The sequence below is a fragment of the Cinclus cinclus genome, chromosome 16 (genome assembly GCF_963662255.1).
Source record: "Cinclus cinclus chromosome 16, bCinCin1.1, whole genome shotgun sequence".
NCBI classification, from domain to species: domain Eukaryota; kingdom Metazoa; phylum Chordata; class Aves; order Passeriformes; family Cinclidae; genus Cinclus; species Cinclus cinclus.
This window is the reverse complement of record NC_085061.1, coordinates 10617972-10640492: the sequence shown is the minus strand read 5'-3', so window position 1 is coordinate 10640492 and position 22521 is coordinate 10617972. Positions and strand designations below refer to the sequence as shown.

The window sequence follows — 22521 nt, the reverse complement described above, 5'->3', positions numbered from 1 at the left end:
ATTCCTGTCATGATGGGACAATTTGTAAGAGGCCGGGGAAGGGCTGTACCCTGATTTCAACCTCTTCCATCCAAAGCTCAGGCCCTTTTCCCATTTCCATGGTATTTCAGTCCTGCTGATAAGCAGTGAGGGATTGGTGTGGATGAAGCAACACAAAGTAATTGCCTCCCTGCCCTGCTCCCAGGATGCAGGATCAGTGGATGGGAAGATGGGTACAGGTGATGGACCAGACGTGGGGGAGTTTCCCATCCCTTACCTGCTCTCCCAACAGAGGTGGTGCCACTCACTCTTGTTCTTCCTCCAGGGAGGAGCCACTTTCCTCTCCCCGGAAGGATGGAGGTCCTGCAGCTCCTGCGCCTGCTCCTCACCACTGCCATGCTGGGCCTGTCACAGACAGTGAACCCCTTCGTGGCCCAGCAGACCCCCCCAGACCCTTGCTACGATGAGGGCGGTGCTCCTCGACGCTGCATCCCTGAATTTGTCAATGCTGCCTTTGGGAAGGAGGTTCAAGCCTCCAGCACGTGCGGGAAGCCTCCGACACGGCACTGCAATGCCTCAGACCCCCGGCGAGCCCACCCACCTGCCTACCTGACTGACCTCAACACTGCCTCCAACATGACCTGTTGGCGCTCAGAAACACTCCACCACTCACCCCAGAACGTCACTCTCACCCTCTCCCTTGGCAAGAAGTTTGAGGTGGTCTATGTCAGCCTCCAGTTCTGCTCACCCCGGCCCGAGTCCACTGCCATCCTCAAGTCCATGGACTATGGCAAGACCTGGGTGCCCTACCAGTACTACTCGTCCCAGTGCCGTAAGATCTACGGCAAGCCCAGCAAAGCCACAGTCACCAAGCAGAACGAGCAGGAGGCCCTGTGCACTGATGGCCTCACCGACCTCTACCCACTCACTGGGGGGCTCATCGCTTTCAGCACCCTTGACGGGCGACCCTCGGCCCAGGACTTCGACAGCAGCCCCGTGCTGCAGGACTGGGTGACGGCCACCGACATCCGCGTGGTCTTCAGCCGCCCGCATCTCTTCCGTGACCTGGGAGGCCGGGACGCCGGTGACGAGGAGGGGGGCACGGGCTCCAGCCCCTACTACTATGCGGTGGGGGAGCTGCAGGTGGGCGGGCGCTGCAAGTGCAACGGACACGCGGCACGCTGCATTAAGGACAAGGAGCAGAAGCTGGTGTGCGACTGCAAGCACAACACAGAGGGACCCGAGTGTGACCGCTGCAAGCCTTTCCACTACGACCGGCCCTGGCAGCGGGCTAGTGCCCGTGAGGCCAATGAATGTCTGGGTAAGGCATTTTTAAACATTTTTGTTTTCTGAGGCTGAAATGCTAAAACAGGTCATCAGGGTAGGAAGTGATGGGTGCTGAGCCAAGTGCTTGTCCAGAGATGCTGGGGAGCATCCCCTATGCTGGAGGATTGGGAAAGGCTCAACCATCTACCCTGCCTCTGCTGCAAGTGTCCTGTAAGAGATGTAGTGGTTCCACCATGAGCCAAAGCACCAAAACCCTCCCAAAAATCACTGGTGTCTTCCAGCCAGTCAGCAGACCTCAGCGCAGGATGCCCCTCTGGGATTGCTTCCCTTGGGCAGCAGACCAGCTGTCCATGGGCCGGATGGGCAATTGCAGCAGTTCCCTGTGAGATGTGCTTGGGGACAGGGAGCAGGCAGAAAACCCTGGCAGAGGTTGAGGTTCCCTCATTTGAAATTTCATCCTTCATTTTCAGTTTATGTGGTGGTTTTAGCTTGTCTGTCCTTGCAAAGGTTTCCCTAAGTTAAAAATATTGTCACTAAAATGCAACATTTTCAAAACATCAAACTGGTATTAGTTGACTGTCCTGTTGGTGGAGACTTTTGCTTTTTGTGCTAGTTTGGGATAGGGCTGGGGGATGCTAGAGCCCTGTAAAGGTCTGGGAGAGGGAGGAACAGCCTTTTGCTCCTCCTGGACAGGAGCCCAAGTCTCAGGGGGCAGTGGAAGGATGGAGACACGGGAAAGCTATACCATTAATCAGCCTCTGAAAGGCTCAGTGGATGTGCCAGAGGTCAGCAGGACTTGTTAGTATTTGTGATCGATGTCTTGTTGAGAACCCAGCTGTCTGCTACAATATATACATGTTACACCAGATTTCTTCTAAGAATGACTAAAAAGGCAGTGGATTCAAAGCAAGTGCTGGAGCTGATGCTTTAAGCCACCTCATGCCCTTGGGAATGTGCCAGCCCTTGTGGTTTTCCACTTGTTTCAGAAAGATGAGTTTTGGAACTCAGGAAAAACCCTTCATTTTGCACCCTCCCAGGGCTGCTGCAGGTCAGGCGGGGGAGGCCTCCAGCAGGTGCGTGAGCCCATGGAAACCCCCAGGGCACAAGGAGGACCTCACCCCACTCACTGCCCCAACTCTGCACCTGCTTCACCGCCACGTTCTGCAGTAAAGCAGCACGATAGCAGTGGAGGTGGCTCTGCTGGCACAAAAGGGGTTAAACCACAGGAGGCTCAATTTTGAGCAGCATCTGCACGTTTTCTGTTCATCTTGTCCAGGGCAGGATGAGGGTCCCTTGCTCTGAGCATCCTGCCCCCCAGCTGCGTCACCCTTTTGGCAGATGGAGCTGAAAAGATAAACGAGGGAGGGAAGAGGAGGCGGGGCCGCAGCGCCGTCCCTTCAAGCCCCCCCCGACAGCCTCGCACACAAAGACCCTTCCCCGAGCTGCGTGTGAAAGTAGTTTTTTCCTGTTGATTCGCTCCCCTTCTTTCTCCCTTTCCCCTCTCGGGCTTTGTGCCCTCTCTGAAGGGACGTGAAAGAGCTTCTCCATCACCCGCCTTCGAAGGGTTTAGCGGCTGAAAGCTGGATTAGCTCCCCGAGCCTTCCCCTCTGTGCCTTTCAACAATGACATCTCCCCAGCCAGCACGAACAGACGCAGCAATTAGCACCAATTAAAAGGAGAGGCTGCCCGGGAAGTTCCCTTTGCTCAGCCTGGTGGCTGCGGGGTTTCGGACTCTGTCCTGTGGTGACACGGCGGTAATGCTGGCTCGTGGTGGTGGATATCAGGCGTGGCTGGGGAGTGGGGAGGAAGAGGAGGAGAGTGGGTGGAAGCAGGAGCTTGGCAGCTCAGTAACAGCCCAGGGTCAGGGTGGAGGATCGCAGCACCCCGAAAGGGGGTGAAAATGGATCCGAGGGGCTGGTACAGCTTCAGGTCATGTTGAGATATGTCAGCTCTTGGCTCTGTGCTCCCCAGCACTCTGCATGGGGGTTTGTCTCAGTCCATTGCATGGGAGTCTCTTCCTGCTCCAGCACGGGTACAAACTGATGTCCTACAGCATAGCACGATGCTGGGACATCCATCCGTGCAGCTGGAGGTGAGGACAAATTTGTTTTTTCACCGGAATTTTTGCCTTTGGGAAATGCATAAGGTGAAACAGCTAAATACTACCTGAGATCTGAACACTGGCACAGGGCACAACCCCACCACGACTGCCGTGAGGTAACTGGGGCGTGCGTGGGGACATCACTGTGCTGCAGTGCTGAGGGGGTCAGCGTGAGTTTGGCAAGCAGGGAGGTTTGGGGCTGTCGCAGCCAGGACAGTGACAGTGGATTTGCCAAGCTGCTGGCTTGGCAAGAGGGCACGGTGCCAGCTTTGTGCCGCTGAGTTCGTGGCCCCGTGCCTGGTGGTTGGAGACCATCGGTCCACAGGCACGGGAGGCTCTCCTGACACACCATAAGGGCTGCATGTCCCGCGGGGAGCTTGTCCCTGCCAGTATTGGGATGCTCTGTGTGTCCTCTGGCGTGTCCAGGGAAGAGGGATGTGCCCCCCCCCCCCCCCCCCCCGTTTTTAGCCTGGGGCAAACTGTGTGAAGGATAATCCCAGCAGAGCGGCTGGCAGGAGCAGGATTGCCAGAATCCTGGGGACCCTCCATCTCTACCTCTGCAGACTTGCACCTCTTCCTCCCCACCACTTGCTGCCGGTTCAGCCTGCACCCACGAGCTGCTAGGGCAGCCCCTTCGGCAGCTAGGCCCCCAAACACCCGGCCCGGGGAAGGAGGGGAAGCGGATTAGCACGAGGCAGCCACTGGAAGTAATTGATGCACTCGCTGGTGATGCGGGAGCCCTTGTTCCCTTTGTGGCCGCCGCGGCAGGAGCACTCTCCGGAGCACCAGGATAATGCACAGGGCGCGCTTTGATCCGGGGCCTCGGCGGGGGAAGGGGCGGCGCTCCCCTGGGAAAACCTCGCAGGCTGCTCGGGGGGATGTGGTGAGCCAGCCGGGATGTCGGTGCCTGAAAACACCAATCCCCGGAGTGGTGGTGAGAGTTGGAGGATCACACGTAATTCCCTTGTGCCCTGTGCCCCTTCCTGTACATTTTTCCCTTCCCTTGCGAGCTCGCCTGACAGGGTTCTCTGCACCTGCTCCCCAGTAGGCGTGGTGGAAGCCAGTGAGTTCCCAGCAGCACCGGCCGTGGTCCTTTCCTGGGGAGAGCAGGGGGAAGTCGATGGCTTTGGGAGGTGGGCAAGCGGACAACATACCCCTGCCTGGGCAGCCCACCTCCCCCCCAGGTGCAGTATGCCAGCGGATCTGGAGTGCAGGGGAAGGCAGCCACCCCGGCAGAGGAGATTTACACTTGTCTGACCGTCCTGAGTCCTGCTCCTTCGGGGATGGGGCTGGATGGAGTGCCTCAACCTTGTCGCTTGCAGCCCCTTGGGGAGGGTTCTCTCTTGCTTCTCCTCCTGCTTCTCGGCAGCAGCAGAGTGAGCTCTCAGTGTGGCTGAGAGGAAAGGGGCTCTTCTGGTCTTGGCTACCATGGAACCGAGAGGTGCAGCCTCATCCTGCCCTGTATCCCAGCTGGGCTCTCCTCCAGCCAAAGCAGGGGCGTAGCTCAAATCTGCTGCGGGTTGGCAGCAGCAACCGGTCTAAGGTTTCTCTGATCCGGCTGCCTTCCCTAATTATTCCCAGGGAACTTGTAGGGGCGGTGAGCCTCGCTCTTGCCCTGCGGGCTCCACTGCCTGCCCCACTGTGTGCCTCAGTGCATGGCCCTGCGTGCCTCGTGCCAGGGTCTCTGTCCCAAGCCCCTCGTGCTGTCATTCCAGACTCCTACATCTGCAGCAGCCTGGAGGAGGAGAGGTTTTGGGGTGGCCATGGCTTGGGAAGGGCCATCAAAAGGGAGACAAAAGATTGCTCCATTGCAAGGTGTCAACGTTTAATTAGTCTATTATTGCAAATTATTAGATCTAGTGATTTTTTAATTGATCATATGATTGTTTAATTGGGCATACCGTACAAGGGCGGAAGCGAGCTACCAGGTAATTAGCCCCAAACTGTGCAATTAAATTCTTATTAATACCCCAAACAGCAGGGAACATTCAAGCCTTTAATTAGTGATTAACAGGAGACAGACAGAGCTTACAACTGCCTCAGTACTGAGGAACAGTGAGAGTATTTATCTGGGTGAGAGGGGGACCTGTCTGCTCTGATTAGCTCCGGATGGCTGCGCCAGAGGGTGAGGGGACTGCCATACGTATTGGTGTGACCCTGTCCCTGAGTGGGGACAGCCACCCAATCCACAGTGCCCAAGCCCAGCCAGGTCTCCCTGTTGGGTCTGGAATCCCAGCCTGGCAGTTACTGACAGCAGCCCAGAGCGAGCAGCACCACTGCCTGAAGGACAGGGGATGATGCTGGGCTGCCAGGGGAGGTTTCTTCCCCAAATCCAGCTCCTGGGAGGATCAGAGGGTGTGCAGTGTGTTCTGAGGGAAAGGTGTCCCTGGAGTAGATCAGGACGTGCCAGAGTCAATGATGCCAGGAAAAGGCCCCACCAGTTACTCTCTCACCAATTAAACTGGAGGCAGAGAGGGACCTGCACCAAGGGCAGCAAATCATTTACCCAACCGTTCTCCTCCACTGCCCATCACCTCCCCTCTGGGCTGCCAGCCCCTCTCCTTCCCCAGAGGATGCTGGGGGCATTCCAAGAGGGACTTGGAACTGCCTTTTGGGATGACCCCACTTGCCTTTCAGTGCTGCAAGGAGAAAAGAAGGCTCCTCTCCTCCCAAAAATTGTTCTTTTGCCACAGTTTTGTAGCAAAAAACACCTTGTCTTGTCCCTGTCCCATTATCTGAAGGGTGCAAGAGCACCCTGGCTGTCAGAACACTTCACTGTGTCTCTTCCAGCCCTGGAAAAGCATGTTGGAATGTTAACATCACCAGTTCAACAGCATCCTGTGCTACCTGGGGCCTTGGGCAGTATTTGCTGCTTTCCCTCCACACAACACAACCTGGAATTTGCCTTAAAATGCCTATTTTCCACTCTCACCAGGGAAAAAGAAAATAGCTCAAAAGGAACAAGCCCCTGAAGGTACCTACAGCCACACCGGGTGTTATTTTGATGCCTGCCATGTGATTTCTCACTAATCTCACAACGCGGGGGAGCTCTGGGGGCAGCTGAGGTTTGAGTGTGCTGGCACTAACCTTCTGCTCAACTCATGCCTCAGAAAAGCTCTTTTTTATGGTTGGGGTTTGCTGTGTCTCCCCGTAGTGTGCCCGCGGCCAGAGCGCTGGGGCAGCATTTGATCTGTGCGAGTGAAGCTCCCACTGGCGCTGCTGGCTGTGGGGAGGCGACTTCACACGGCTGCTAGGCCAGGCCCAGGCAGTTAAATCTGGCCTGACACGTTAATGAATTTCACAGTACGCCTGGAAAAGCTCTCACCCAACTTCAATTTACCAGCACAGGGAGGGGGCCAGGGCTGGGGGAGCAGGGCGCCACGTTTTGCCGAAGGAAATCTTGTTCCCATTATCTTTTTGCAAGAGTGTTAAGGCTGGAATGGGCAGTGCTTTGCCTTTTTATCTCACACACGTGGAGTCAGCCAGGAGGGCTGTGTGCTTCCCAGGGCTAATTTGTGTGTGCACATGTAGGGGTGTGCAGATGTTTCTGCACATCTGTGTGTGCCTGCCTGTGGGCGCATCTATGGCTCTGGGGGTATTTTGGTGCAGATCTGTGTGCTCACGTGTACTTGTGCATGTTTGTGCATGCACACACAGGGATGTGAGCACACAGGAGCTGCTGTGTGGGTTTCTCTCTGTGGCTCATGCACACAAGATTGAGCCGTAAATATAAAGAGCTGAGGACTCAGTTGCAGGGCAGGGCTGTCACAAAGCCTGGCATGAGGTGGGTGGTCCTGCTGGAAGGCCCGGTGGGCTCTGTCACCAGGGAAGGGGCGGGAGGGACAGTGGGGCTGCAAGTGCCCAGCTGGCACTGCCAAACCCCCCAGCTGCAGCCCTCCATGCCACACTTGCCTGCCTTCAGCCGAGTGGTGCCAGTTCCTACACATGTCCTTTCTCCTTTGCCTTGACCTCATGGTACTGGCCCCACAGCGTGGTGGACTCTGCACGTCTGGTTGTGGTACGTTGGGACGACCTGTGCTGTGCTGTGTCCGTCCCGGTCCCAGTACAATCCCCCACTGCAATGGGAAACACCAGGGCAGCTCCAGCCCACCCAGAGAGCCCACCCACTTTCAGCCCTCATCCTCATCCTCTCCCCTTCCCTTGCAGCCTGCAACTGCAACCTGCATGCGCGGCGCTGCCGCTTCAACATGGAGCTGTTCAAGCTGTCGGGGCGCAAGAGCGGCGGCGTGTGCCTCAACTGCAGGCACAACACGGCGGGCAGGCACTGCCACTACTGCAAGGAGGGCTTCTACCGTGACCTCAGCAAGACCATCACCGACCGCAAGGCCTGCAAAGGTAAGCTGGGGGTCTCCTGGGAGTAGATGAGTGACAGAGTCTCTCTTGGTCTCCTTGCTCTTCCTTCCCATTCTTGGGATGTCCTTCTGCTCACTTGGGCGGCTGCAGCCGCCACCACCCTGATCACCTCTACCACCCCAAGGCAGGGATAGCGCTTTGAGCCCAGCATCAACTCGAGGTGGAGGAGGATTACAGGAAGGAAGAGAGCAGGTTGCCAGGAGCCTGGGAGGGTTCTGGTGTGTTTGCAGTTACCATCTCCATTGGTCAGTGTTTGGAGAGATGCTGGAGAAGTGCTGAAGCAGACATGATGAAATGTGCTGGAAACCTGTCTCTGATATAGATGTTGTCTGGGATTTAGACATGCTTGGAGTGTGGGTTCCCTGCTCTGGAGAGCTGGGGATGCTGGTGGGAGTCACATCTCCCAGGTGGGCTGTGGAGCCAGGCCCCACATTGTGTTTTTCAGCTAAGGGATGGCTCTTGGGACCTGCTTTTGGGGAGATGCTGAGCACCATGGCTCCCAGTAACTGGCCTTGAGCTGGCCAGGAGCCACACTGGCTCGAAGCCATCAAACTGCAGCTTGACCTCTCAAGGTCCCTGGCCTGTGCCAAACATCATGGGACCTGTACCTCTCCCTCCTCTTAACTCCTGGCTAAACCTGTCTGGTTCCTCTTCCCTCTCACTGTTCAACCTGTCTATAGAGCCTTTTCAAAACAGTAGTTTCACCAAAGAATTTGAGATAAGAAAACACCCTGCCTGTCCCCAAGGACTATTGAGATCCAGACTGGAACATCGGGTGGACAGGAAGTCAGCCATGACTGTTTAGAGGCTGAGAATTCATCCCTACTCCCTGTTTTTCTGTCTTTGATTATGAGTCCCTCCTGGAAGGGAGCACAGTGTCCCTCTCAGATCTCTCTCCAATGTCTTTTGCAGCCATGTGAGCACTGGGCCCCTTCACTGCTGCAAAAACATGATGCTTGTGTGTTTATGTAGGTCCTACAGGAATTACTGGATCTGGTTTTGGACCACTAACACTCTGGCCATGGACCCGAATTGAAGGATTTGACTTTTGGGGTTCCCCCGTCAGGTGCATTAGTGCTGTTGGAGGTCTGGCTCGTTCAGGTTGGGATATAATAAAGAAAATCCCTCCATTGCCTGTGCTGTGCCAGTGGCCTCTCTTCATCCTTGCTACTGCCAGGAATGCTTGAGAGGATGAAGTGAAGGGAGAAACTTCCCATGTTTGTGCGGTGTCACAGTGGGAGTAGGGCTGAGTGGGCACTGGCAGGAGGAGCCCTACCTGCAGCCAGCTTGTTAGCAAACTGAGCTAATAATTTTCAACAACCCACGTAGCTGACTTGACACGTCCCCCTCACAGCCGGTGACACAGGGACGACAAAGCTGTTCCCACCCTTTGGCCTTGGTCAAGCCGTGCCACAGCTACGGCTTTGGGCATGGCAGCCCCTGGCAATGCACCATTGACAAAGACTTTCCCAGGTGGTAGCCAGGTCGCAAGCTGTCCCAGGTGCCAGCATTCTTGGGGTGACACAGGGAGACATCAGGAGAGAGGAAGAGGAGGAGACAGGACAAGGCACGCATCCTGATGGTCTGTGTCACAGCATACCAGTGTCCCATTCCCAGGAGGAGTCCTGGCTCTGCTGAGGCCAGGGTTGGATGGCAGCAGCCCCCAGCTCCTGCTGCAGCACCACCAAACTGGGGCAGCTGCAGCAAAATTCTCTTTTCCATGAGGATTCTGTCAGTTGCTGAGGGCTGGCAGACAGCCCCAGCTCTCCCAACACTTGAGAGGCACCGGGATGGCTGCACTGCCTCCACCTCACCCTTCATCTCCTGCAGGCAGCACCTCACCTCCCCTCCCAGCCCTCCTCAAGGAACAGTTTCTGCTTTTCTTTGGATTAGGGAGATTTAGGGTAGCTATCAGGAAAGGTTCTTCTCCCGGAGGGTGCTGGGCACTGCCCAGGCTTCTCTGGGAATAGGCACAGTCCCAAGGCTGCCAGAGTTCCAGGAGTGTTTGGACAGCACTGCCAGGGATGCACAGGGTGGGATTGTTGGGGTGTCTGTGCAGGGACACAGAGTTGGATTCAATTATCATATTTGCTCCCTTCCAGTTTGGGATGTTCTGTAATTCTATGACCTTCTACTTGTGCTCCAAAACTGATGCAATCCCAAACAAAGTGGACATCCTGCGGGCATGCACCTCCCCAGGGTCCCCAGGACCCCCAACACCATTTCCCTGGGCAGTGAGGGGCTCAATTTCTGCTCCAGATGGGAAAGAGAGCACTTACCAAAGAGCATTAATAGAAAAAGTGCCCAAACCTAATAAAGCAAGCTGGATTTAGCTGGGACCGGGGAGGATTACTGAATATAACATGGGTTTGTGGGAGCAGGGCTGCTGCAGGTTGCAGTGTTTCCCACCCAGCTGTGACTCAACTCCCTCTCCTTGCAGGGCTGAGGATAGGGGAGGCAGAGGGGCCCTGGCTGCTCCCATCTGCCTGTGCCCACCATTGGTCAGTGCAGGTCTTGCTCCACTTCCCTCATGGGGCAGTAGTTGTGTAGCATTACAGTATGGAAATATATACAGTATGGAAAGTATCTCTGATCCAAGGTGGCTTCTCTGGAGGGGACAGGGTGGGCAACGCATCCCAGGATGCCCAGGAGTTGGTGGGATGGAGTGAGCACAGATGCTGTAGCCCAGGAGTAATTGCAGTCAGTGATGCCTGAGCTGCAGAAGAGTGGGACAGCACCTCACTTGCAAACCTCTGTTCCTCTGCCAACCCACAGGCAGGATCCTGCCAGTCTGGGGGGAGGATGCTGCTTCCGGAGGGCTGGCAGGGTTTGCCTGTGGTTTGGAAGTGCTGCAAAGCTCAGCCAAGCCAGGTGAACATGTGCACGGGGCCAACCCCTGCCATGGGGCATATGCTGTGGAGGATCTGGCAGCAATGGTGGTACCCTGGGTCTGGGGAGCCAGTTCCTGGCTCTCCTTCGGGGAAACAGAGTTAATAATAAAATCTCTGATGCTTCTGCTTCTTTGGCTGCCCCTTCTTCTGTAAAGCAGAAAGAATTTCCACCCCTCCCTTATCTAGGGGTGGATCTGCTGTGACTGGGCGCTCCTTAGAGGAGGAGCAAGGTCCCAGGTGCTGGCAATTGAAAACTGGCGCTCCCAGAGAGGTATATAATTACACAGAGATGCGACAAGACTTTTTGTTTTTTCCAAAGATGTGTCCCATACCTGCAAGAAAAGGCAAGGCAAGGATCCTGACAGTTGATATTTGGAGCAGGTGGATGGGAGCAGGTGTGCTGTGGATTTGAACAAATTTGCACCCACCACAGCACTGGCCCAGGGCAGAGGCTGAGCATTGCAATGAAGGCAGATGCTCATAGAATCACAGACTGGTTTGGATTGGAAGGGACCTTGAAGATCATCTGGTTCCAATCCTCTGCCATAGGCAGGAACACCTTCCGCTAGACCAGGCTGCAGATGGCTCAGTTAATATTCAAGAGGCAAATCCCAGAGGCCTGGAACTACTACATCTTATTTAAACAAACCCCAGCACGTGTTACTAAATAACTCTTAACCATGGTTTGTCTCTGTTGGGGTGCAGCATCCTTGAAATAGGCACAAAAATACCGGCTGCAGGTTGTGTCTAACTGAGCAGAGCCCTCGGCCGGTGAGCAGGGAGTGCTTCCCTCCCACTGCCAGCATCACTGCTGGACCCTGCGGGAAAGAAAAGCTGGGAGGATGGAAAAGGCAGAGCAACCCTACAGGATTAATTCAATGGTGGTAATTGAAAAGTCAAATAAAGGATGGCTGTGCATTAATCCTAGTAGTTTAAACAAAGCTGTAAACTGTGAGCTTTCTCCAATGAAAACTGGTGAAGCAGTAGCAGCTAAGCCTCATGATGCAAAAATACCCTCAATATGAAGTGCAAGACATGCCTTCTGGCAAGCACAGCTTGATGAGTTAAGCTCCAAGCTAGTGACTTAATCCACCATTCAAGATCCACGGGCCAGATCCTGGCAGCCAGAGGCTGGGAGCAGCAAGACTTGGTGTGTGGGCAGTGGTGCAAAGCTGCACCATGCCCCCAGCCCTGCCTACCCAGGGGCTGGGATGGGCTCCCTGAGCCAGCCCCCTGCACAGGAGGAGGAAGGATGGAGATGCTACAGCCACAGTGGTGGAATGGGCCATGATGCAATGCAGGACCCATCAGGGTAGACTGGAATGCTCTTCCCATGGGAATGGGAAGAAGCAGTGTATTTTTGTGGGACTGTGGGAAATCCCACTTGGCAGGGCAGGTGGGCAGAGACTGGTCTGGCAGAGACGAAGCTCATACCCCAATGATACTGATCAGTTGTGTGCTTAAGATGAGCAAAGCTGGCTTAATTACTGATCTGGGTAAAACATTCAGAGTCACTGAAATCTGCCTTCCACCACAAGGAGAGAGATCAGCTTAGATGAGCTGGATCCTGATTGGGCTGAGATTTATGTCTGTCCATAAACTTTACACCAGGAACAGACCGCTGGGGCCCAAGAAAGGCCCTGTGTTTCCAACAGCCCTGCGTCATGCCAAGACTCCTTTGCTCGCTGCCATTTGTTATCACAGCTGAGCCCCCAAAATATCCCTGTCAGAAAGATGTCCGCTTCCAGTCCTAGCCAAGATCTGATAAGGATGGAGCATCTGGTCCCCATTAGAAGCTGCTCGCTCTGGTTTCTGGCTGTGCAGGGGGGGGCTCGAGTGCCATGGTGCTCCCACCAATCCCATCTGGTGAAAATTAGGGAAACGGTAACATCAGGGGGCTGCGGGGGTGGGTGGGGGGAGTTGTTTTTGTTTTGCTTTGAAATCACGTTCAACTCTTACACTGATGGAGGCCAAGATAACCTCCTCCAGCTCATAGCCAGCCCAGGTCCAGGCAAGCAGATGGGGAGGTCCTCTCCCGAACAAGCATCTCCTTCCCACATCCCTCCCTGTAAACAATCCTCGTCATCCATCACATCATGCAGTATGACGTAATAAAGCATTCTGAGAGCAAAGACAGCTTTCATTCACCTCAGATGTGGCTTGTCCCTAGAGATACTGTGGCAGAAAGGTGTGGGGTCATCCTTTGCCCAGGGTCTCCAGGAATCAGGAGAGGCATCAAAGCTTATGAGCTTGGGAAACATTGAGAAAACATGCTTCATTCTAAAACCAAGACAAGGAGAAGGTTTGTGTAAAAAAACAGTGTTGATTCAGCTCCATGGGCTGAAAAGCTTGGAGGTAGGGGAGCAAGTGGAGAAAATGTTTTTTAGTGCTGTGACAGGAACATCTCCATGGAGCTGAGGTGGGAGAAGGTCTTAAATGTGAGCTGGTGTCTGCAGGCACCTGTGGGAATTGCAGAGGCTCTAGGTGCTCATCCTGAGCATCCCTGTCAGAAAGGCCATACCCTGGCCAACCCCTTTGTCCATTCACCCTCCTGCCTGTACTGCTCACAGCACATGTGGGGCCATGGTTGGTCCAGACCCATGGGTCAGCTGGGTCTGTGCTGTGCAAGCCTCAGCAGCTGATTTCCAGTGGTGCTCTGGCAGGCTCCTTCTCTGCCCCTCTGGGACTGCACCTTGGCTCCAGTTTGGGGTATTTGTTGTGTCTCACCTCTCACATAACCATTTCTCTCTCTCCCACCCAGCTTGTGACTGCCACCCAGTCGGTGCAGCTGGCAAGACCTGCAACCAGACCACAGGGCAGTGCCCGTGCAAGGACGGCGTGACCGGCCTCACCTGCAACCGCTGTGCCAAGGGCTACCAGCAGAGCCGCTCGCCAGTGGCCCCCTGCATCAGTGAGTGTGCCGTGCCTTGCCCTGCACTCAGGGACTCCCACAGGCACTAGGGGATTCCCCTTGGCCCCCCACTCACCTTGGATGGCTTGTAGTAGGTGGCAGGCTCAGACAAGAGGCTGTCTGTCTGTATGGATGTTCTCTAGAAGTGGTTGAGTAGGACTCTCTGATCACTTTCTGGGGTGACCTGGGCTTCAATTGCCCTAGCACAGGAGGCTCTGGATGACCCCTTGGGTCAGTGCTTCCAGTTGACTGAAACAGCTCTGCTGGGTCCCATCCTTGGTACAGCACGTGCCCTCCTCACCCAGCTGAACCCTGAGTGTGGTCATTTCTGGGGCAGGGCCAGAGCCTGTGGTCAGAATAAAACTGTGTTTATTGTCACAGTGGGTTTGAATTTGACCCAAGTGGTAGAGGAACAACTTCCCGCTCTGCAGCATTTGCTGGGCTGCTGGAGCAGTGGCAGTGCGGGTGACTGGTGGAGCTGACTCCTCTCTCTCTGTTCTTCCCCAAATTTGAGTTTAGGGAAGAAATTCTCCCAGGTTTTTCCACCAAGAGTCCTGAGAAAGTGTTATCTTTTCCCACATTTATCCCTGTGCTAGGCAGCCTGAAGCATGCTGAGATCAGCTAGGTACCCATCTGATGTCTAAACTAAGTTCAGATGAGCACCCAGGGAGCATCCTTGTCGGGAGCACACATCCTCACACAACTACTTAGGACTCTTTGGGATTGCAGAATTGCAGCCTGGTCCACTTTACTGAACTTAGTTTGTGCATCTCCAGGTCTATTCAGTGGTCTGCAATGGTCAGGTCAGATTCATCCCATCATCTCTCATTTGTGACCAACAAAATCTCCTTGAGGCACATTTTCAGAGGGCTTTTTCCCAGTTTCAACCCCAGATCTGGGGATCTCATCCTTAATCTGCCTCTCCCTTTCTTTTCCAGAAATTCCTGCCATCAACCCCACCTCCCTGGTCACCAGCACAGAGGCTCCAGCAGGTAAGTGCTCCCTATCCCTGGCTGAATCAATGGCCCAGCCCTGCCCAGAGACCTGGGGGCAAATCCCACCTTCCCTCTCCCTGGCATAGCACAGGGGAAAGCTGAGCTCTATACCAAACCATTTGGCAAAAATTAATGGTAAAAATTTTTGGTGAAAGATGTGACTGAGATTTAAAATCTTGTGTATTTCTGGAAAGGAACTGACTAAGATTGATGGACTTGCTCAGGAAAGCTTTCTCCATTGCCTCCAAGGAGGACAGCAGGGATGCAGTCCACTGGGGCCTCACTATCCCTTGGCAGGTTAAGGCAGGGGTTGTGGCATATAACACCAGTGGGTGTTTGGGAGCTGGCTTTGTTTAGCTTCCTTTAATCACTGCCAGTGCAAGAGTTTTCTCCTCAGTGTCCTTGTCCTCTGCAAGACCCCAGCTCTCTGGGAGGTGCTGGGATAGTGGGAGTCTGTAAGGTCTCAGGCAGACTCTGGGGCCCCTGTGCTGGAGCACAGGCTGCCAGGTCTCCCCTGGGATGTGGGTGACATGGTACTCACCTCATCCAGGAGGGAAGCAGGATGGGAAGGGTCTGGATATGAGCTGCTTGTCCTGCTGCACAGGATGATGGGACCATGGAGGAACTAGTGTCAATGCTGTGGTCATCCAGAGAGAGGTGACAGCTCCACTGACAGACTGCATGCCTTACACAGGCAAGGGAGGCATTGCTTCCATGGTCCTCAAAGTTCCTCAAGAGCTGCCCTGGTTCCCCAAGCTGGAGTGGGAAGGTTGGCATCTCAGTACAAGCTGCAGGGTCACCTGTGCTCCTGCATAGTCTTGGCTGGGGCTGGGCACTGCTGGATGGGGCCATGAATGCTCCCTGCACTGATGAATTAGGGTCCTTCTTCCAGCCTGGTCAGGGCCCAAGGTCCCACCCAAGTGCCCCGAGTTCCCACCGTGTCATGGCACATCCCAATAGCACCAAGCAGCGCTGTGCCAGCCCCTGGATCCAGTGCCACCATGCTCAGCCCCACAATGCTGCAGGATGCATCCAGCAGGGTGAAGAGGGCTGTAGCAGGGCTTTCCTTCCCCTACCTCCTCCCCCTTCTGCAGTTCCCTCAGCACTGCAGTATGCCTGTTTCCAGCCATCCCAGGTCTATCCCTCTGTAGGGATTTCAAGCCAGGTGGAGGAGGAGAAGATGGGAAAGAAGCAGCCCCTTCCCTCCTTGGGCCACCCCTCTTCCTGCTGTCCCCAAGAGTCCAGTCTTCCCCTGCACTCCACTTTGGTGGAATAGACATCCCGAACAATTCTCCACTCCATGCCATGGCACATGGTCCTATGGAGACACCTGGGGCCCCTCCAGCTCCCCACGCCCATATTTAATGAGCAGCTTTCCTGTGCCCTGCTTGGGGTACATCTATCCCAAGGAAGCCTACAACCTTCTTGGAGAGCCAGTGCTCTCTTTGTATACATCTCCCCAACTCCCCTTAGTATGGCCACCTTGCCTTGGCAGTGGAAAATGCCAACAACCTCTTCTCAGGCTGGTGTGTGTCTGGGATGTACTCTCCAGCCCTCTGGGAACATTTTCCAGGACAGCGACTGCAACCCGGTCCATGAATTCGCTGGCAAGAGCTGCAGGAGAGAGCCAGGGATGAAGTGTGTTGAAGAGATGGAATTTTTGACCCCTCACAACATGGCAGATGCTGAGGGGCTGGAGCATGTCTAAAGAAAGGAAAGGAGCTGGGGAAGGATCTGGAGCACAGGTCTAATAAGGAATAAGCTGAAGGAGCTGGGGGTGGGGGGCTCAGCCTGGAGAAAAGGAGGCTCATGGGGAACCTTCTGGCTCTGCACAGCTCCCTGACAGGAGGGGACAACCGAAGGCAGTGGGGTTTGGGCTCTGCTCCCAGAGAACAAGGAACAGAACAAGAGGAAACAGCCTCAAGTTGTGCCAGGAGAGGGTCAGGTTGGACATCAGGGAAAATTTCTTTCTGCAAAGATTGTCAGGCAGTGAACCAGGCTGCCCAGGGCAGTGGTGGAGTCACCATCCCTGAAAGTGTTCAAAAAGTGAGTAGATGTGGCACTTTGCAATGTGGTTTAGTGGGCATGGTGGTATTTGGTTCAAGGTTGGACTTGATGATGTTGGAGGCCTTTTCCAACCTTAATGATTCTGTGTTCCTCTGGCAGGAGTAAAGTGTGTGGATGGGGATGGAGAGGGGAGATGCACAGGAGGAACCTGTAGCTCCTTGCAAAGCGGTGCTGGCTTAACACACGTGGACCCCAATGAATGGGGCAGAGCCTGGAACCTCTGCACAGCCTGGCATCCCACCCTTCAGGACCGTGAGGAGCAGCCCTGCCTGCATCTGGCAGAGGTTTTGCTCCTCACTGTGGCAGAGGGGGAGAGATGAGACTTGGAGTGCTGAGCTGAAGTGATGGTACCACTGCTGCGGGGAGCTGCACGGGACAGGGCAAACCATCACCATCTCTGCTCCTACCTGCCCTGCCCACCCTGCTGGCTGTGAGGAGGGAGCTGGGAACATCAGGCTTTGGGAAAAGGAAAACAATGGGGGGACAGAATGAGAGACTTGGCCGGTTTTATTGCCAAGAGAGAGTGCAGAATGGAGCAGAGTTAATCAAGGTGACTCCCCTCCTGTGCTTTATAAATAGGATCAGTCTTAAATGATGTCTGAGCTGTTCAGCTGCACAAAAATGAACAGCACTGGCAGAGAGCTGGGTTGTTTGCTCTGTTTTAGCAGAACAGGTCTGCCTCAAACTGCCTCCAGTTTATCTATGGGTTTGTAGGTTCTGCCCACACCCTGCCTGCTCCCTGATGCCCCTCAGCCTACATCCCTCTGCCCCAGGAGCCCCCAGCTGTCCCTGAGCAGGGCACTCCCCAAGGGGCTCTCAGCACCTCAGGCTGCCTCTAAGCCCCTTTTCCCTCCATTTCCTGACCTCCTGCCCTGCCTCCAGCAGCAGGTGCTGGCTGCAGGAACAGGGGGACATTGTTCAGGGCTGCCATGCTCAGGTGCTGGGCTTCCTGCCCTCTCCCCATCCTCCTCCGTGCTGAGGTTCAGTCCCTGGGTGTGTCCAAACTTTTCACTGACACTGCCATCTTCTGCATCACTTTTCCCAGCTTTCTCCTGCCTTTCCAATCTTCCAAAGCCTTTGAGGTCCACCTTTCTGTCTGTGCCTGAGCAACTGACTGGCTTGGTGTTGAAACATCCTGGGTCCACTTCTCATAATTTCTATTATTATTATCTTAAAAAAATTTCCACTTAGTGGAAAAAAAAATAAAATCCACGTTCCCCATTAGCAGAATTAACAAAACTCCTGGAGAGCAAAACAGGGCTTTAAGGGAATTCAAAGAGAGCAGCAAAAGATTTGCAGCCATGGCATCTAATTAAGTTACATCTCTCTTAAAACAAAATATTCCCTTTTTTTCGAGGAGAGGAGAAGTAGACCAGATATACAAAGCTGCCACCTCTCACACAGGGGCTCCCCCACAGGGATGGGGAATGCCCACACCAGGCCAGTGGCTCTGGTTACCAGCTGCCTTCTCCCACTCTGCACCATAGCATCTCCCAGGGATGCAGAAGTGTTAGAGCTGGGGCTGTAGCATGTCCCAGGGATATATTTGTGCCTGGGATGGGGTTGTAGTGAATCCCAGGGATGTCTCAGTCTCAGAGATTGCTCTGTAACTTGTCCCAGACATGCATCAGTGTCAGGGATGGGGCTGTAGCATATCCCAGAGATGCAGAAGCATTTCAGGGTTTGTGGGTACGCTTCCATGCCATGGGCTGTGTCAGGTCTTTGCTGACACCCAACCCTTCTGTGGGGCCTGACTGCCCCATACAGCTGCATGGACACAGCAGAAGGCCAGCTGAAGCTGCTCTTCTCCCCACTGCCCTGCAGAATGTGCAAAGCCAGGGGCTCTCAGGACCTGTCTGTGAGAGCAGCCCCCATCAGGCACACAGCATCCCAGTGTGCTTGGGAGGATGGAACTGTGGTCCAGAACTGGGGGGCTGAGATCCCTGAGCAGAGCCCTCCCATGGCAAAACCCTGCAGGAACAGGACAGGGTGCTCAGGAAGAGGCAGTCTGGGGAGGTGCAGGCATGATCCATCTGCCCTGACATTCCTTGCCACTTTCCAGCCACAGCATCTGTGTCTACCCCACACCCAGTGATGGAAGAGGCCATGTGCTCAGGACCAAGGAATGGAAATGCTTCCAGTTATTTGGACTTTTTTTTCTTCCCAAGTTTCTTCGATAACTGGAGCAGGAATTGATTTTACATTTGAGGAATGTTCCTCAGCATAAAGCTGTGGTTAAAAAAATCCCCAAAATAATCCTAAATTGTTAATTACCAACACAATTTTTTAGCTCCTTTGAATCACAGTGTTATGTTGTTAATCATGAGCAGGAGCCCAGGGCAGTTACAGGATTCCTTTCTGCATCTCTTTCATCCCCATTGCCAAGGGGAGGGGGTGGCAGGTTGGCTGAGGCTGCCCCACAGCCTGCTCCCACCACCCATCAGCCCAGCACCCATCACCCCAGCCCAGGCATGTTCCAGCTGAGCACCCAGGCCATGCCACCCTCCTCCCCCACAGTGCCCATGGGAAGGCCTGTGGCAACTGATGTCAGGTGCAGGATGGTTTCTGTGCCCCTTTGTCTGGGGAGGAAAAGGTCTCCTGTCCTGACAGGCGCTTCCCCAAATAAGATGTGAGGCTATCTTCAGAGTCCCTTTCATCGTGCAGGAAAGGATGGAGCAGTCTCAGGGGACGCGGTGGGGTCTGGGATGGGGCTGCAGGATGTCCCAGAGAACACAGCAGGCTGAGCCTGAGGCTGTAGCACATCCCACGGGATGCACCAGGGTCCGGGCTGAGGCTGTAGCATATCTCAGGGGTGCAGTGGGTGAGGGCACCTTCAGTGCCACCACAAAGAGCTCCAGTGCACTCAGCAGCCACCCCCACACCCACCCCTATGTGGAGAGGCCCTGAGCCCTCTCTGTAGCCACCACGGCTGTTTCAGGGGAGGCAACAGGGCCAAGGCAGCTCTGCCAGCCCAGGCAGAGGAGCAGTGTGGCAGCATGGGGGGGCTGAACTGAGGATCAGAGCTCATCCCCCATTGCCAAGAATTAGCTTCACGCTGCACTGCTTTTATCACTGACAAATTTGGAACAGGTGGCATGAAGTCCCAGATAAAAAGGAGCTGGTCAGAGAGGAGAACAGCAGAGCTCAGGGTGAGTTTGTGCTTCTGGGCTTTTCTTTCCTCATTTCTCCTCCTCTTGGCACAGGATTCTGTTATTCCCTGTCTTCCCCCAGAGCTTCGACTCCATCCCTAGTGATCACTGTAGCAACCCACAAACAAAGACCAACGTTAGAGGCTGCTGGCTCTGTCCTGGGATGTGGGGCCAAGCCAGAGGGAGAACCTGCAAAAGGCAGAGAAAAGAAGAAAGATAGGCTCAGGAAAAAAAAAAAAAAACAACATACTATTTGGAAAGAGTCAATTTGAGATATTCAAAGGAAGATGGCAGAGTAAAGAAAGGAGGAGAACAGGGCTGCTTCAGGCAATTGTTGGGATCAAAGGCTTTGGGGAGAAGGAAAGAGGAATTCCCTGCCCTCCCTCTGCTTGAGATGCAAATCTGGGGGCTTTAGAAATGCACAGAAAAAAGCTTTCTGGAGGACAGGAGCCTTGGGGGACAGCAGGGTGGTCAAGGACAGCCTGCTGGCCTCCCTAGCCCCTCCTCCGGAGCAGCCTGAGCAGGGGATGCCTGGGCAGCAGGAGTGATGTGGTAGAGTAGAGCCACTTTCCTCACCTGCCTCCTTCCCACAGCCTGAGTCCCCTTCCCCAATTATGGAAACCTAGGAGGCACAGGTCCCTGGAGGGACTGCCCCCTGAGGGTGATTCCCACACTGCTCTGACCCCTGAAAGCAGAATCACTCTGAGGATCAGGACTGCCTTGGTCTGGTGTCAGATCTGTCTTTGGATCTGTCCACTGTGGGGCTGATGGTGGGATTGATGCCCAATCCTCTTTTCCCTCATCTCCCAGGACTGCAGGGTCACAGCTGTTCTGTTCAATCTCCTTGGCCATGGCCCCTGCCAGCCCTCCATGGGGGCCACTGTCACCTCACCTGCATTCTTCCCATCCATCCCTTGGTGTATCTGGAAGGAGTCCCCAGGCTTCCTCCACCACCCCTGTGCTGACTTGTCCTGCAGAACATGGTCACCACAAAGTGACAGAGTCTGCTCAATGCACCCAAGGCCACTTGGTTCCTCTTTCCAGCTGAAGTATCAGCCGTTCGTCCTGGTCTTTGAGTCCCCAGCCCCTGTGAGGTGCCAGGGGAGCAGCTGGACTCCACAGATCCCCATCTCCAGCAGTGCTCAGGCCTTGACTTGCGAGGAGGAGTCAAGTACCTATCACCTTCTGCCAGGCTGGGCTTGCTGCTGTCCCCTCCACCCCACTCCCTCTTTCCCTGTGGTGGGATGAGTCCCCATGTGCCTCAAGCCCCTCAGTGCTCAACCTACTGTTCTTCTGCTGCAGACTGTGACTCCTACTGCAAACCAGCCAAGGGCAACTACAAGATTAACATGAAGAAGTACTGCAAGAAGGACTATGGTAAGGACTTCCAACCTCCCTGAGCTACCCTGGGCTTTGCCCCAGAAGCAGATGAGGACTGGCCGTGGCCAGAGGCAGGAGGAGCAGAGGAAGGCATCCAGGTGGTGGGGGACTCTCCATATGGACAGGGGTCCCCAACTCAGCCCTCCCAAAGTTGCAATGGATGAGGCAGGTGGGGCTGCTGGGGAAGGGCAGTTCCTGTCCCCAACCTTTCTTTGGGAAGCAAGGCAAAGCATCCCCCATCACTATGCCTCCCCCTTTCTTCCCTCAGTGGTCCAGGTGAACATCCTCGAGATGGAGACGGTGGCAAACTGGGCCAAGTTCACCATCAACATCCTCTCTGTCTACAAGTGCCGTGACGAGCGGGTCAAGCGTGGTGACAACTTTCTGTGGATCCACCTGAAAGACCTGTCCTGCAAGTGCCCCAAGATCCAGATCAGCAAGAAGTACTTGGTCATGGGGATCAGCGAGAACTCCACTGACCGGCCCGGACTGATGGCCGACAAGAACAGCCTGGTCATCCAGTGGCGCGACGCCTGGACACGCCGCCTTCGGAAACTGCAGAGGCGGGAGAAGAAGGGCAAGTGTGTGAAGCCCTGAGGGGTTTGCAGCCACCCTGTCCCCCATGCCCAGCCCAGCTGGGCACTGCCAGACTGCACCCACAGACTCTGTACATATATATAGTGTGAACGGACTGTCTATAGTGTATATTTTGGCAATGGTTGTGTGCGTGTGCACGGGTGGGTGTGTGTGTCAGTCCTTTTCTCTAAGCGTGTATTAAAAATAATGCAGTAATGACAAACCTTTAATGAGGAGCAAAGTTGAGTGAGGTCCTGTGGGTGCCTGTCACCTGAAGGAGCTTGAAGGTGATTGGTGTCCTGCTCTGGGCACTCTGGAGCTCATTTTCAAGGCTTTTATATTCCCTTTAATACAGTTGTCTTCTGCCCAGTGCTGACATCTCAGCTGACAGTTCTCCCTTCTCCAGCATCCAGGGTATGATTCTTCCTCACTCCAAAAATGTGCTCTCTCTGAAATGCTGCCAGACCTCTCTCTGCCTTCCTCCTTGCCCAGGAGGAACAGGAGGTCAGAGTCTTCTGTCCCTCATCCCAATGTGTGGGCAGGCTGAGTGGAAACTGTCCAGTGCTGCAGAGTGTCCAGTCCCAGGAGCTCCACCAGGAAGGACAAATGAACTTATACAAAGCCTGATTCCCTGGTGACCTTGGGCTCATGTGGACCACTGCTACTGGCTGGGGCAGGACCTGTGCAGTGCCATGGGAGGAGCCAGGCCCTGGCAGTGTGCTGGTGGCCACTACCAGGCAGGACTGTGTCCACCAGGGAGAAAGGGACAGACCTGGCAACCCCTGGTTGCCTAGTCCAGACAACCCAGTGA

The 22521-nt window shown here is 54.7% G+C and overlaps 1 protein-coding gene across 1 annotated transcript; it reads left to right on the top strand.

Moving 5' to 3' along the window:
* Positions 1–318: 318 nt before the first annotated feature.
* NTN3 (netrin 3) lies at positions 319–21942 on the top strand. The gene is made up of 6 exons (XM_062503689.1): positions 319–1300; positions 7535–7723; positions 13394–13543; positions 14482–14535; positions 21057–21131; positions 21403–21942. Exons 1-6 carry the CDS (start codon positions 334–336, stop codon positions 21729–21731), a joined length of 1764 nt encoding a protein of 587 aa, XP_062359673.1. The 5' UTR covers positions 319–333; the 3' UTR covers positions 21732–21942.
* The last annotated feature ends 579 nt before the right edge of the window (positions 21943–22521 follow it).